The sequence below is a fragment of the Trematomus bernacchii genome, unplaced genomic scaffold (genome assembly GCF_902827165.1).
Source record: "Trematomus bernacchii unplaced genomic scaffold, fTreBer1.1, whole genome shotgun sequence".
In the NCBI taxonomy this organism is placed as follows: domain Eukaryota; kingdom Metazoa; phylum Chordata; class Actinopteri; order Perciformes; family Nototheniidae; genus Trematomus; species Trematomus bernacchii.
Window position 1 is genome coordinate 44,261 of NW_022987544.1, and position 16,311 is coordinate 60,571.

The 16,311-nt window shown below is 40.4% G+C and overlaps 1 protein-coding gene across 3 annotated transcripts; it reads right to left on the bottom strand.

The window, feature by feature from the left end:
* Positions 1-1,972: 1,972 nt before the first annotated feature.
* Positions 1,973-11,413, bottom strand: LOC117476217 (probable E3 ubiquitin-protein ligase TRIML1). 3 transcript variants are annotated; one of them, XM_034122592.1, is made up of 3 exons: positions 11,327-11,413; positions 4,029-4,271; positions 1,973-3,513 (listed from the first exon to the last, which is right to left on the bottom strand). In XM_034122592.1, the coding sequence occupies exons 2-3, from the start codon at positions 4,267-4,269 to the stop codon at positions 2,018-2,020; spliced, it is 1,737 nt and encodes a 578-aa protein (XP_033978483.1). In that variant the 5' UTR covers positions 4,270-4,271; positions 11,327-11,413; the 3' UTR covers positions 1,973-2,017. The 3 variants fall into 3 exon arrangements, with proteins under 3 accessions (XP_033978483.1, XP_033978484.1, XP_033978482.1); XM_034122593.1 differs by lacking the exon at positions 11,327-11,413 and adding an exon at positions 6,216-6,275 and having other exon boundaries at positions 1,973-3,510; XM_034122591.1 differs by lacking the exon at positions 11,327-11,413 and adding an exon at positions 6,216-6,275.
* Positions 11,414-16,311: the final 4,898 nt, after the last annotated feature.

Here is a 16,311-nt window from a genome sequence, read left to right on the forward strand (position 1 = left end):
AAAAAGTAACCACTTTGATTTAACTAGGCCAGTAGGTAAGGGCTTTCCACTGGATAATAATACCCCTGCATTATAGCAGCAACAACAATAATAATAATAATAATAGCAATAATAATTGGGAGGGGGGGCGCGGCTGTTCTTATGTTCTCTGAGGGGATGCTCACCTTCCCACACTTTGAAAACCCCTGCTTTAAGGAATACTTCAAATTAGATTTTACTAGAGCAACATCGCTTATTTCCAAGTACACAAAGAAGCTTCCTTTATTTTTCTGTACAAATGCTCTCCTTGTGCTGCTGCAACGTCCAAATGTCAAAGAAAAAGGGTCATCTTATCTTAAAATCCTCCACCATCATAACAAACCCCAGGATCTTGTCCGACTAGGACGCTCTACTTTCTTTTTCTGTATCTGACACAGAGATGGAGTACTCGAGTCCTGCCGATTTTCGCGACTCGTGACTCGACTCGGACTCGCGCACTGATTGACGCGGACTCGAACTTGGACTTGTGAATTCTCGCGCACGATGACTCGGACTCGACTTGTACATTGACGCTCCGACTTGGACTCGGATTCGAGCAAGTTTTGTCTCGAGTCAGATGTTCTACCAGTCTAAAGATGTCCAGAGACACACCCCGCATCGTGCTGTCTGCTTTCACACATTCTGCTTCCACATTGGAAAAGAGCAGCACAAAATGCTCGTTATGTGGAAAAAAGATTGAAGAGAAGGCTCCGTAATATATTACTCTAAAGGCCGCTACACACCCAGCTGAGACCAAAGAACGCGTACCGAAGGCGTCCCGACTTTTACGTCAGCTTCGTCGCCTGCATCGGCTACGCCGCCCGCTACGCCACCCGCTACGCCGCCCGCCTACGAACACACCGCAAATACTTCAGTCGACGAGTGGCAATAACTGTCCTTACCAGCAGGCAGCGGTAGTGTGAACAGCCAATCAGAGTGATTGCTTGGGCCGACTTTCTCTGACCTCCCGCGGCCGATTCAACATGTTGAAGGAGGCATCGGGAGGTGTGAAGAGGTGCCGTAAAGAGACGACGGTGCGGGGCACACCAACATGAGTAGGGCGCCGCGAATGCCCGACTGCCTCTGACGGCCTCTGACTCCCAAAATCGGGTTGGTGTGTAGCCAGCTTAAGGATCGAGTTCAGACATATAGGCTGTCATATAGGCTGTCTTGAACACTATCATGAGAGTAACGTGATCTAATCAATAAATAAAGATTCAGCCGATCACACGAAAGCACATGGCTACTTAACATGCAGAATGTCTCATTTTGCATGTTAAGTAGCCATGTGCTTTCTGGGGCTTAATCTTTATTGATAGAATTTAAACGTTCACTTGTTGGCTGTTGGACATTGTGATAGAATATTTATTATATTATTAATAAATAATAATAATAATAATAATAATAATAATAATAATAATAATAATAATAATAATAATAATAATAATAATAATAATAATAATATTAAGATTAATATTGGTAATAATCTTTATATTTGTATAGCACCTTTTAGACAATAATTGTAGCCAAACTTGCTTCACAGCAGTTCAATAGACAAATGAGTATAACATGACAGGATAAAAGCAATGTAGAGGAGCAGCTACATTTCAACAAATATATCCACTAAGATTAATACATGAAGACTTGTGACTCGAACTTGACTTGGGTTCTTCTTGGGTTACTTGGACTTAGGTAGTGATGACTCGGACTCGACTCGGACACTCCTTGGGTGACTCGGACTTGGACTTGGACTTGGACTTGACTCTGACTTGGACTCGGACAGTGGGGACTCGAGAGTGACTTGGACTCGTGAATTGGTGACTAGACTACATTACATGTTTCTTGTTAGACACTTTTATCCAAAGCGACTTACATACTCAATACTGTGGCCAATCCCCACAGGAGCATTTTGGGGTGAAGTGTCTTGCCCAGGGACACAACGACATGCTGACTGCAGTGGGGTTTGAACCTGTGCTCCCCTGATCCGAACACCAATGCACTAGTCCACTGCGCCACACGCATCCCACACTGAGCTGACTTTAGTGATCCGTAAAGGAGCGCTCCCTTCCTCAGCGCTGGGTCGGAACAAAGGGTAGATCCTGGTCCTCGCCCAGAACGCTAGTATTTTCCTCAGAAATGATGTACTTTCAAAGACGCACCCTGTAAACGAGTAGATCTGAGCCCTCGTGTCCACGTTGTAGAAAGAGACGAACCCTTTTTCCAAATCCACAAACACCCCGACCTTCTGGAGCTTTTTAATCGAAGGCAAGTGGACCGGAGGATTGGAGTTAGCCTGGCATCGTCCCCAATACAACCCCAACGTCCAGCATCCGTTTTCTGGAGTAAGAGACCAGTTGACACCTTTCCTGTTAATGGACTCTCTCACCACTCCCACTTCCCATCCAGTCAGTCCTTCAAGGGATACTTCGTAGTAGATTTTCCCGGAGGAAAACCCCTCATTCCCAAGGACGAAATGGAGCGAGTCGAACCTTTTAGGGTTGTCACTGATGTTCCTCTTGAAGACTCCATCCCCAACTTGTGTCGCGTCCTCAGAGACGATAAGGGAAGGGTGAGCTGTGTTGGGATCCAAAGTCACTTTTACTGCATGTTGCTCCTGGATCTTCACAAGTTCATCGTCAAACGGGGTTCCTGTTTGCTGTTCTTCAAAGGCCTCCTCTTCCTCATCCCCCTGAAGGACCTCTCTGATAATCTTGTCCATGTGTTCGTTGAGCGTTTCCTCGATTTTAACTCCGGCTCTCCAGACTTTCTCTACTTGCAGGAGACTTTTGCGTTCTGTATAGCAATGCCTTGTGATTAATGCAGAGGGGAGGGGTGGTAGGTTCTGCAGGAGTCCAAATTCATCCTCTGTCTTTAAAGCTTCTTCCATCTTCACACTCGTCTCACGGAGTTCTGCGATCTCCAGCCATAGCTGTCTCTTTAGTGCTTTATCCTTTTGCTCTTCAGCTTCCTGCTTCTCCTCCAAAACCTCCATCAGCTTAGCTCTTTTACTGAGAATCGCGGCAACCACAACAGCAAGGGCCTGGTTCGCTTCCTGCTCCTTCTGCCTACTTTGTGTCATCGAGTAATCCATCCTGAAAACCATGTTGCATTTATCGTTCATAGCGTTGTTAATATGCATTTTTGCGCCCTGCAGAATAGTTTTCCTCGCCTTAAATTCTTCCCCCAAAGAGACGATGTGATGCCCCACATGGTCTTCCTTCAGGCACACGGAACAAAGGCAGCACTGGTCTCTCTTGCAGAAAGACTCCATCACTTTGTTGTGCTTCCTGCAGACCCTTTCCTCGAGGGAATCCACGGGGTTGATCAGCTGGTGCCACTTTAACTTCTGCACGGTGCGATGGGGCTTCAGGTGAGCGTCGCAGTAAGAGGCCACACAAACCAGGCAGGATTTCACAGCCTTGCGCTTCCTATTCCCCTCGCAGAGGTCACAGGGAACGTCTCCAGGCCCGGCCGGGGATCCTCCATCCTCACCTGCTTTTGGAAAATTAAAGAATATTTTTTCATATTTTAAATGTTTTATAAGGTTTCCTTTTTTATATTAAAGCTCACCTATTATGATATATTGGAAAAATATATTATAGGGCCATATCTATACAAAACATGTCTCATTGTTTCTGACGGCAACGTTTCTGATAGGCCCGTGGGTGTAAAGGCCGCCCACATTTGAGTAATGTCGTCATGACGCAGCAAATCTGGATCAGTTCCGTTGATACGCCGTTTTTAGAGATGTGGGCACGGAGGAAAAGAGAGAGGGGTTTATTTTCTGACACTTTGTGAGTCTCCTGACACACCGGGGACACATATTGATGTATAAAAGACATCAGAAAGTGACTTTTGCATAATAGGTGATTTTTGCAAATCCTGACTGTTTAAAGACCTTGTGCTTTTCTTTTTATCAATATAAAAAATAAAAAAAATGTAAGAAAAGAAAATACGTTCTTTGACAAATACCTTTTACAAATTCAGAACATTTTGGGAATTTGAGTCACCTGCTTGTTTGGTCTTCTTGGAAATCTCCAACATGTCTCTGAACTCAGTGTTGACTCTCAGTTTGGGGGCTGTGAGGAAGGTTTCTTTGCACAGCGGACACTGGATGATGGCCCCGGAGCTCCAGTAGCTGCTGATGCAGGCCCGGCAGTAGTTGTGTCCACAGGGAGTGGAAACAGGCTCAGTGAAAACATCCAAACAGATGGAGCACAGAAACTCCTCTGAAATGTTTGCAGAGGCCATTTCTGCAGGGGAAAAGACAGAGGAGAGGGTGGAAGAAATACAAATTGTAAAAAGGTTCTTCTTAACCTGTTAAGCCCTGAGCCTGTTTTTCAGGTTTCAGGCTCGAAAATGCCACTAACACAACAAAGACTATATCTTCACTTCTAAAAGGGGTAAATTCATAATCTTTTTTCTCAAAGCAAGGTTACATCTGTGAGTTGGATGTAGAAGTGTCAGAAATTAATATAGATGTTTTTATTTTAAAATAAATTCATATGGAACATAGTAAAAACATGTAAATTCTATCTCCGCCTAAAAAAAACCCATTACTTATAGTGAAAACCACCCTTGAATGATAGTAGAATAAAAGCAGTAATGCTAAATTACCAAAAATACTCTGTTACAAGTCAAATTACTGCATTCATTCATCTAACTGAAGTGATTATAGTATAGTATAGTATTGGCATACATAAAGTACCAAAAGAGTCCTCTCCTGCTGATGTTCAGGTGTATATTTAGCGTCTCTACTTTAAAGAGTCCTCTCCTGCTGATGTTCAGGTGTATATCAGTATGTAGCGTCTCTACTTTAAAGAGTCCTCTCCTGCTGATGTTCAGGTGTATATCAGTATGTAGTGTCTCTACTTTAAAGAGTCCTCTCCTGCTGATGTTCAGGTGTATATCAGTATGTAGTGTCTCTACTTTAAAGAGTCCTCTCCTGCTGATGTTCAGGTGTATATCAGTATGTAGTGTCTCTACTTTAAAGAGTCCTCTCCTGCTGATGTTCAGGTGTATATCAGTATGTACTGTCTCTACTTTAAAGAGTTTAAAGAGGATCCCTCTCCAGCTGTTTATGTTACTATAGTCGGTTTGGTAAAGTCATACTTGTGAAAGGAGTGGACTGAATTGTTTCATAAATGCTGAACAATGAAAGACATTCATGAGAAGAAGTTTAACCAGTTACACCGGTCACATGCTGACGCACATAGATCTACCTCGCTGCATTCCACATTAGTACAAAGTAAAACATATTAAAAAATGTATTGATTGTGTATTATTGATAATATTGATTATTGAGATGTATTATTTTATTAATATTTATTTTATATATTCAGAAAGAAATGGTTAGAATTCAACACAATTCATTTTCTAAAAACACGAAAGAGATCCTAGAAGACAAAGAGTAATTGCTTTTTTGAATAAATCCAATCCTAAACATTCAATAATTTAAATGAAATGTGTGTAAAGTGATATAAAAAATATCAACATATTTCATATTTTCCCTACGTTTTCTTTTTACAAATAATGAATAATATTCTACATAATAATAAGGAAAAAAAAAAAAGTGTAAGTAAAAACCCCTAGGTGTAGGAGTACTCTGTTACAAGTAAAAGTATTGTATTACGCCCCATTTCAAAATATGACTATATATATTATTGTAGTATAAATATTTGAGAACATACTGCCTGTGTCACGATACTTTGGGGTTATATGTACTCTTGTATCAGTAGCCCACTAATTTACCTCATTTTTTAGCTATCTCATCTACTTCTTGGCTACAAAACAGCTGAAACCCAACAGTTAAAATCCTGTATGTAGCCTCTCTACTTTAAAGAGTCCTCTCCTGCTGATGTTCAGGTGTATATCAGTATGTAGTGTCTCTACTTTAAAGAGTCCTCTCCTGCTGATGTTCAGGTGTATATCAGTATGTAGTGTCTCTACTTTAAAGAGTCCTCTCCTGCTGACGTTCAGGTGTATATCAGTATGTAGTGTCTCTACTTTAAAGAGTCCTCTCCTGCTGATGTTCAGGTGTATATCAGTATGTAGTGTCTCTACTTTAAAGAGTCCTCTCCTGCTGATGTTCAGGTGTGTATCAGTATGTAGTGTCTACATAACAGCTGAAACCTAACAGTTAAAATCCAATAAAAGTTACATAAAGCGTTAGAAGAAGTAAAGAAATCAAAGCTTACCTGTTTTTTGTGTGCAGTGCAAGCTAGAAACACAACTGAACTATCTGAGTGCAGATCTTGTGAATGCAGGACACACCTCTTCTACCTGTGTGAAGAGGTGTGTGGTGTAGTGGGTTGTCCGTAGGTGTTCGGATCAGAGGGTCACAGGTTCAAACCCCACTGCAGTCAGCATGTCGTAAAGAAAGTTGCTTTGGATAAAAGCGTCTAACAAGTAACATGTCATGTAATGTAATGTGTGTGTCTATTCATGTACTTCATCCTTTGTGAGGACCAACCTCCGCTTCAGGTCTTGTTAGGACTTTCAATAAAAAAAACGTCATTATATTTAATTTAAAATATATTTTGTAATGAAAATAAAATGTAAAATCCAAATGCCCTGAATACAAAAAAAAAACAATTATTTATATTCAAGACAATAAATTAAAAAAGTTATAACACTTAAAACTAATATTTTTCAAAAACGAATTTCACATTTTTAGGAATGTATTTCATTTTTGCATTATTCTTATTATTTTTAATTCACTACTTAAATACAGTCATTACAGTTGAATCCAAGAACAAATATTTAGATCCAAATTGAATATTTATTATGAATAAATCAAATTATTAAATAATATTATTTTTTAATTGTATTAAATATATATGTATATAAATATATTTAATTAAAAACGTCATATTTTTACCCGGAGGACGTGTTTTACACTCACGACAATACATTTAGAATTTGTACTTTATTGTTTAATGTTATGCCCGGCTGAACGTAATGTGAAAATAACAAAGGCACCTGATTGGCTGGAGGAAGTTGGAGTTTAAATTATACTCTATTGTGTTATATTGCTGTAAATTATGTAAATAATTCTGCTACCTTATGTCATACTAATTTCATAATTCCTCACCTGTATCTCCAAAACATGTTCAAAAACCTTAGATATCGTGTGTCAACTCCAAGCAATTCAGCCATTTTTAATTATTTTAATTAACTTTATTCATATGAGACCTTTAATACACATTTACAAAGTGCAATCCAATAAAAAGGAACGTATTTTTATGAAGAAATCTCTTTTTTTTGTGCTTTTTGGTAATGTTGGTAATGTTTTTCATGTTATTCTCACCACCTTGATTGAGTGGAAACTAAATATAACCCACCTTGTATGAAAACATTAAATTGGCTGTATAGTAATATTTATCTCCTGTTTTGTGAACAGTAACTTGTGTATTTGTTTATTATTAGGGGTTTAGCAGAACCATTATTGTGTGTGCACTGCCCTCAAGTGACCAAAGGCAAAAACTGCATCCATTTCAGAAAATAAATATATCATTACAACTATATTTTATTTTGATATAACAACAACTAAAAGTGAATCTTAACAGCCGAAGAAAATGGCAAATGATACCCAAACACGAGTATGACTAAAGAAGCCAAATAAAAGTTAGCTGAATAATATTATTGATTATTCTATAAGATAAGATATAACTTAATAAACCCCCCAAATAAATTATTCCTTCAGAGATTGCTCAAAAATCACCAACACAACATCAATAGAGTAAATCAAAAGTGTACAATGAGTTATATACTGTGTTACATGAGCAGCAGTGTGTTTAGGCATTCAATATTGAATAGTCTTAAAATATAAACGTTTCTGACTCAGAGATGGAGTACTCGAGTCCTGGGTTGCGGTCGAATAGTCCATTTAGCTTAGGAACCTTCCTAACGGAGTGAAATGACCCGGAAGTCCCTCAGTGGCAGCCATGATAAGTGCCGTTCCAATTCTCTAAATGAAAGAAAAGGAGGTTTCAAACTTCCTTTATAACCTCCTTTAGCTTAGGAACCACTGGACCTCCCTAACCTAAAGGAGAGGAGAAAATGCTGCCCCACAATGCCTTGCGGCCGCCGCATTTGCCGTCACACAACAGTCGGCCGTTCACGGAAACAACCGATTATGAACGAGAAATGATATCATGAAAGTTACGGTGCTTACTAAGCTTTTCAAAACGTATGTGGTAAGTTGCCAAAGTGCTTTGTTTTGAACGTTCATCAGTATTATAATCAAAAAGAGAAATATGAACGTTAGTTTTTACTGAAATGATCAAATAAAGTCAACATTTCACAGTCTTTACTGAGCTGTGTGGGGTTTGTTCAACTTTTAAAAGATGTTTGAATGGTGATATACACAGTAGGGATGTTAAGATTCACCGATTCGCATCGGTGCACCGGCATAAACGTTCAAGATGCGAGTGCACCGGTTGAAAGAGTGCACATCGGCTACAGTTTGGGTTGAACTCGCGATGCATCGATTGTAGCGTCTTTGCATCGGTAAAAAAACGATTCATTAATATAATATCCCCTCATCTTGTCAGCACTCAGCAGAGACGATCTTTGATCTTTGCTTCGCCACTACGGAGGCCGAGAGTCTCAGTTATCAACACACATGGAAGTCGAGGAGAAAGAGAAACACAGCGCACCGAAAAATACCTACAAATCAAACGTTTGGCAACACTTCGAATTTTTCAAGAAAGACGGACAACTTGAAAACTCGCTCGCAAATTGTAAACGATGCCGTGCCGCTTTAAAGTACACAAGTAGTACGAGGAACTTAGCGACGCACATAGAGGCAGCATGGGGTCTGCGGCTGAAAAGAGAAACCTGAAAGTTAGACATATGAGTTCAATCACTCAGTGAGGTGTTCTGTCAGTGAGAGTGGTGTTTAGTTTACAACAGCCTGTGACTGCCAATAATAGTTTAAATGTCTTCCTTACTGTAAGCAGTTATGAAATACCTGTTTGTGAAAGGTTATTTTCTTTATTGTTCCTATAGAAACCACTGCTTTCTGCTCACTGGTGAGTTAGCCTATGAATGAGTGTTAAGCACATCAGGCTGGCAGCTGTATGTGCATTGCACTATGGTAGTTGTTATTTGCACATTGGTAATCCTGGGCATCCTTAAATTGTTTAACTGTGAGGTGTTATAAAATTGAACTGTACTCTGGAGACAGAGAACACTACTACACTTGTGAAAAGGCCAGTTTGTGAAAGGTCCAAGTGTTTGTTTTTGTTAAGGTAAAAAAGAAACAGCATGATGGGATGTGCAGTACTAGTAGAGAGAAGCAAATATGTGAAGCACTTTTTTGTTAATGTATGATTTGCTGCATATAAGGAATAAAACAAAATCCTCTGTCGTACCATATTGAATTGTATCATTATTTTGCATCGTGTTGAATCACATCGTATCGCCCCGTATCGCATAATGTTGAATCAAATCGTATCGAACCGTATCGCAACCAGGGTGAATCGTATCGTATCGCATCGCCTGGTGTTTCAAAGGTATCATTAATGTATCGTATCGTTGGTAGCGTATCGAGATGCGCATCGTATCGGCCTCAGTGATGGAGATGCACATCCCTAATACACAGGGATAGATGTTAAGGACTAACGTTTATAATAAATACATTTGTATTGATTTTAAGATCTTTTCATACAGTCATACGTATTGGGATCATTTGTATTAATGTGGACCGGAGGGAGAGGGTGACGAGCATAAGTTTCACTTTCCTTTTTTATTTCAATTCCAACTTTGGTCATGAAGAATATGTTTCTCTGTTGTCCCCGTTCATAAAGCATAAAACAACAGCATCAGAGCACGGTGCAGAGTCTCTAGATGAGTTTACAGTAGTCCCTCGTTCTTAGGCCCCGCTCACACGGGACCGTTTGCGTTTATGCACAGTATGCGTATTCAAAAAAGTCTTCCGTTCACATGCATTTGTTTCATTTAACGTGTCTGTTTAAACGAGGCCGCTGGAAACGCTGTAGTACATATGCTGGGACTGTAAGTGGCGCTGTAACTTCCGCCAAAATACACCAAAAGCCGCGAAGAAGAGCAGCCTGGAGCAGCCCCGCAGCAATGTTGCCATGGCTACCCTTCTGTTTAAGCCCTGAAACTGAAACTGAAACTGAAAGAAACTGAAAGAAACCGAATCTGTTGTTGCTGATGGTTGTGGTAGAGGAGCTGTATATTTTTGCACTAATATCTGTAGCATGGTCAGTAGCAGTAGCACTAGCAGTAGCTACTGACAGGAGGAAGTCAGTGTGTGTGGCGATTGCTGGTATTCAGCGGGATATAGTCATTTCCTCAGCATATGGATAAATGCAACGGGGAAGTTAACTGAAAGAAACCAAGAAGCACGTCTCTGTGGATATTGCATCGAGAGGACGGCTCAGAAAGAGAGATATTCTCTACAAACACCGGGTGAGATTCACCTTTGTCAATATAATGGATCAATGCATGAAATCTGACTCTGTTTATTTTGTTTAAGGAGTATATTGGGCGTTAACAATTCTGGTTTGCCTTTTATAATATTATTTCATTCAAGAACCCCTTGTGCGTTTAATTAACACAGCTATTTTTGATGGTTGCTACAGCAGTGAGCAGGAGAGGTGCTATTTTTTTTTTTTTCGCTATTTTTTCAGGAAATATTCGTATAGAGGTGATTACACGGACTCGGTTGACCCCCCAGAGCGTTTCGTTTGCAAATCTATCCACCTTGGGACCCGTTATCGTTTGTGGGGTCAGTTTCTATCGGCCTCGTGTAAATAATAGGGCTATACGCACGCGAAACTATGCAGATACAAGCAGTTTGCTCCTCGTGTAAACGGCGCCTTATTAAACATCCATGTTGTAGTCCGCTGTATAGAAAACTGTAGTTTCCATAGTTTCCCCACAGCAGCAGACGCACATTTATGACCTCCGCTGGCGCTTCATAAACATGGCGGATAGTGAAAGTGCAGTCGATTCTCTAAAGTACCGCAGTCTCTTCTCCTAAGTCCTTTTGAATTCTCCTATCCACTATCCCTTAACCCCGTGACGTTTCACTCAGAGGTTAAGGAATAGACGATAGGGTTAGAATTTAGGAGCTGATTTTTGGACTATTCGACCGCAACCCAGGTGCATGTTGCGAAAAAAATAGTTAAAAAGTTTTAAAAAACTAGAGCGTAGTTATTATATAATTTTAACTTGAAACGGGTCACGGGAGACCCGACACATCATAAGGGTTAACAGTTCAAATCCAATAAAAGTTACGTAAAGCGTGAGAAGAGGTAACAAAGTCAAAGCTTACCTGTTTATTAGTAACTGTTGTTGTTTTGTCTCGGTGGAAAATCACCTTCACATGACAGCTTCCCTCCGTGTCGTTGCTGAAAATGAAACTCAAAGTAACATTATGGCCCAATCCCAAACCACTCCCCTCGACCCTACCCCTCCGTGGCGGAGTGAACTCCGTCTGTAGCCACACTCGCAGCTCAACGAGGCTCCCTCCTGTCAGATGGAGGGAGTAAATACAGCGGCAAGCTTTGGGACAAACTCCCCTCTCTCCGGCAGAAACAGGAAATGCCGTAACTGTATGTAACAACGGTTTCAAATCAGCATCTCTTAGACAAAAAATGTAAATTAAGAACTCAAATAAAACTCCAAACATCTTTCATTGTGTTACTTTTTTGTAAAGCTCTTTTAGTTTTAAACCTGATGTTTATATGCTTCTTAGTTTTTGCAACAGTCTGTAAATATACACAACTTTATAATAAAATGCACACATTTACCTTTTTCTAGACTAAACACAGGTATGATCCTAAGTTAAAAAAATATGAGGGTTATCATGAGGTTGTTAACATCGCAATTTATCAGTGGATGTTTGCTGGAACTACTTGTAAACAGCGTGTTTCCTGACGGACACACACAGCGTGACTCCGGTCAGGTAGAGACCAGTCTCAAGTCAGCACCAATGCAGACTCGGGGTGTTTCTCAATCGCGAGTACGCTTGCTTGGTAGCACATGTCTGCCGAGCATCTTGCTTCAGAAGCGAGTCAAGAATACTTCCTGGCATTCGGAAAACGAAGTGTGGAACAGGCTAGCAAGTGTGCAGGTGTGCGTCATATGAGAGGCCCTCGCCTTACATCTTCCGCCACAGATTTGGGGAAATTGGTCCGTGCGCAAAGCATTGTGGGGATTTTAAGACCGCGAAGTCTACTCATGTGCAGACTCGATATTTCTCCAAACGGAGTACGCCGGGCTCGGTAGATTTCCAAGTATACTGGAGATTGGAACAGTACTTCGGCGGCACTCGATGACGTAGTATGCTTGAAATAGTGGCTCTGAAGCAGCTTTACTCGCGATTGAGAAACACCCTCGCTGTTTGAGGGCTTGATAGCCCACTCCCCCTTCACACCTCTCCACACTCGTTGGTTTGGAACAGCACTTAATGTGGCGGACCCTCCGCACGAACGCGCAAACGGAGGGATAGTGTGTAGGGGTAGGGTGTAGGGCGTGGTTTGGGATTGGGCCTAATTGTATAGTTTGACCCAGCGCCATATAGATAGAAGAGTTACGACAGCGGAAGTCCAAAATGCTTGATCGTCACGTGGTTCAGGGAGACTCAATAGTTCCCCGGAAGTTCGTGGCGGGACATATGAATGCATGATTACCGGAGATAGAACTACGATTTTTGGTAATAAGTAGTGAATAAAGGTCTTGATTTGCAATATTTATACAACATACCGATATGTGCATGTATTTACATCAATATGTTTTAAAAATAAAATAGAATCTGCTAATATTTATGGATAATATTAGGAATAGTGTGAACAACTAGTTTACTTGTTAACATATACATGTTAGGCTGTTGCCTTGGTTAAAGAGCCTGTTGCTGTTGTGTATTGCTTTGAATTATTTAAAACAAATATTATCTTCTTAAACAGGTATGGTAGTCAGGAGCATCACTTCCTAATGTTTATTGATATATTTAGAGGGAGGGGATGGTAAGGGATGCTTCAAAATTTAGATTAGATTCATTTCTACCATTTTTTTAATTCATGGTGGTTTCAGTAATCCCATGGTACTTGAGGACATAAGTAATCTAAATGACTAATGTACTCTTTATGCCTTTCAGAAAGGACAAGAGACCAACAGGTGACTATCAATGGACTAGCAGCAACATGATTATGACGTTAAAAGTGTTGTTTTAGGAACATCCATTGTAAATACATGGAATTCAATAAACATTGAATAGCATGTCATGCAGTTTGTCTGTGCCTTTTCCTCCGTGTTGTCCTGGCATATCGTCTCCACCATGGTTTGCTGTGCTGCCTGGGGATGCTCCACTCGCTCAGAGAAAGGAGTAAGAATCAGAATGTACGGCTTCCCCACTGACACAGAGAGGAGGAAAAAATGGCTAGCTTAAGTCAGCAGGAGCAATTTAACAATCAAAATAGACAGCCGCAACAAAATATGTGAGGTAATCATATTCAAACACTGTATTTGCACTTTTTCACAAAACGAAGACCACACCATTGGGAAGCTTAATGTTTGGTTTAATACAAATAACAGGGAAAGGCTTGAAGAACTCTGAGAGTTGAGACTCAGGGTGCAGGGTGAGGGTCTCAGTGCAGGTATTCAGGCTCGATTGAATCCCCCTCTGGTTCGTGGGCTGAAAGAGGGAGAAACAGACAGGAGAAAGGGTTATACACACCTATATAGCACATCTATTGGATGGGAAATTGCCTTGGGGAGATTAGGTGTGGTCTTTGTTTCCAACTGAAGTTATGGAACTTTATTATTTGTGAGTTTAACAAAGTATGACAAATGGCATCAGTAATGGATGTGATATGAATTTGTATAAAGTTGTCTCACATTCTTGGTCGTATTTTACGTACAGTATGTAATGAGTGTATACATGTCCAGTAAATCCTCCACCTGTAACATCACTGCCCCTCCACCTGCCATACAGTAGGTTACTAATATACACTAACAAGATTACTTATATAATACAGTGATAGAATACATGTTTAGTATGCTTACTTATATACAACAGTAGTATTAAATGTACCTTGTGTTTTCACTCTCACTTTGCCATCATTTCAAAATCAGCTGAGTTGCAACATAATACAGACAGGTAATAATCAACAGAATACACTAAAAACACTCACCCATAAATTACGTTTTTGTTTACTGTTTGGAAGTCTCAAATATGCACTCTAAATTAATATCAAATAGCTCTCTTCCTTATTATTGTGTAACGTTAACTTTATTATACTAGCTTGTAGGTCTACTCCAAAATGGAGATCGTAATTTCTCCACTTCCACTCATTACAATCACACGTGCCCCAATGTTATATTTAACTAATATTATATTCCTCCACCCCACAAAAAAATCACGTTTAGAAGCCCTTTTTCTCTAATTCCACAACGTTGGATGAAATAACATTAGGATAACGGATTAATAGCTGTTCATGGTTAACGTGTGTTGCTAACTTTATCCGGTATCCTAGCCTAATCTGTTATCTGTAAACGTTCCCTAAATCTACTGATTTAGGGATAATCCACTAACATCCTTTAATACACATGTTCATTTGACTCAGATGTGCTGATAATATCCGCAATATAAATCTTTAAACGTCTTCTTACCTTTAATAGTCCATCAAGAACGCTGCAACTCTACTGCGCTGCCAGCCACAGATCGTGGAGCCTCTCGAGTCAATAGTCCCCCGGAAGTCAGCGGCAAGCTAACTTCCGGGGAACTATTGACGGCTCCGCCATCGAGTAGTATGAAGCTGCAGCCTCGGAGGCTGCACTCTCAGGACCGCACTCTCAGGACCCTAGTTGTTTTGCAACATCGCCACCTAGTGAGCAGGAGACATGAATATGAACGACAACGCAGAGAGTGTGAGTAGTGTGAAGTGCTTTTAAAGTTTTATTTGTTTAACATTAATAACAATTCCGGTGTCTTGAAATGAAGTGTGATTAGCTAACATTAACTATGATAGTCTTAAGGCAATACATTGATTGATTGATTGAAAAGTTTATTAACAGCTTGTATATTGGGTACAGTACAGTACAGCTCAAAACATACAATTGTTAAGGGGATGCAGACCAGAGAAAGACTTTCGTCTTGTTTACATCAGGGTCCCCCATTTCCAATTCATCATATCATTTAAGACATATAAGACATATTTGACATACAGATGGCTTATTTACAATATACATACAGGTGGTTTTTTACATACAGATGGCTTATTTACAATTTTCATTTTAGATTTCGTTCTAATACATCCTAACCGGACATTTAAGACATACCAAGTCTACAGATATACAGTTAGTAACAGAGTCTAAAATGCGAGTATATACATAGATGGGGGGGGGGAAGCTGTCCATTGTACGACAGGTTGAGATTTGTACCATTACCGGGGCCAGTTTTGCAATGCTTTCCCCCGAAGGTGCTCTTTAAGAGAGGTTTTGAAGGTAAGTATAGTTTTACTTTCCTTTACAGTTGTGGGAAGAGCGTTCCACCTTGATGTGGCATAATTGCGAAACGTGTATTCCCCTTTTTTTGTGCCAAATCTGGGTTTTACATGATTTGTGGAGCTCCCTCTGGTGTTATGATCATGGTATTCCTTGACCTTTGGGAAGAATTTTGACATGTACATGGGTACCATAGAGGTGTAGTGGATCTTGTAGACCAGGCCCATTGCAAGTAGCTGTACTCTGTCGTCTACTCTAAGCCATCCTAGGTTGTCAAAGTGGGCAGAGGTGAGGTGGGTTCTAGATGAAAGGTCAAGCAGTAGTCTGACCAGTTTATTTTGCGATGTTTGAAGTTTATTTTTAGCGCCTTGGAGGTGCTATGGTACCATGACGTGCAAGCATAGTCATAGTACCCTTGAATGAGTGCTCCTGCCAGAGTTTTCAGGGTGTTTTTGTTTACCAGAGAGGAGATCCGGTATAGGAATCTAGTTCTTTGATTGACTTTTTTTATTACATTGGATGCCATTTTGTCACAGGAGAGGTTTGCCTCAAGAATAGATCCTAGGTATGTAATTTCCTTCTTACTTGTGACAATAATGTCACCCACTGCAACTGAGAAGTCGTCGGATTTGCTGAGATTATGTTTCGAACCGAAGAGAATGGACTCTGTTTTACCCAGGTGTAATGATAATTTATTATCGGCGAGCCAGGTGCAGATTCTGCCGAGCTCGGAGCTGAGGGTTTTTTCAACCTGCAATCTGCTCCTGTCAGAGACCAGCAGGGCTGAGTCGTCCGCGAACAGGAACAAGTTGC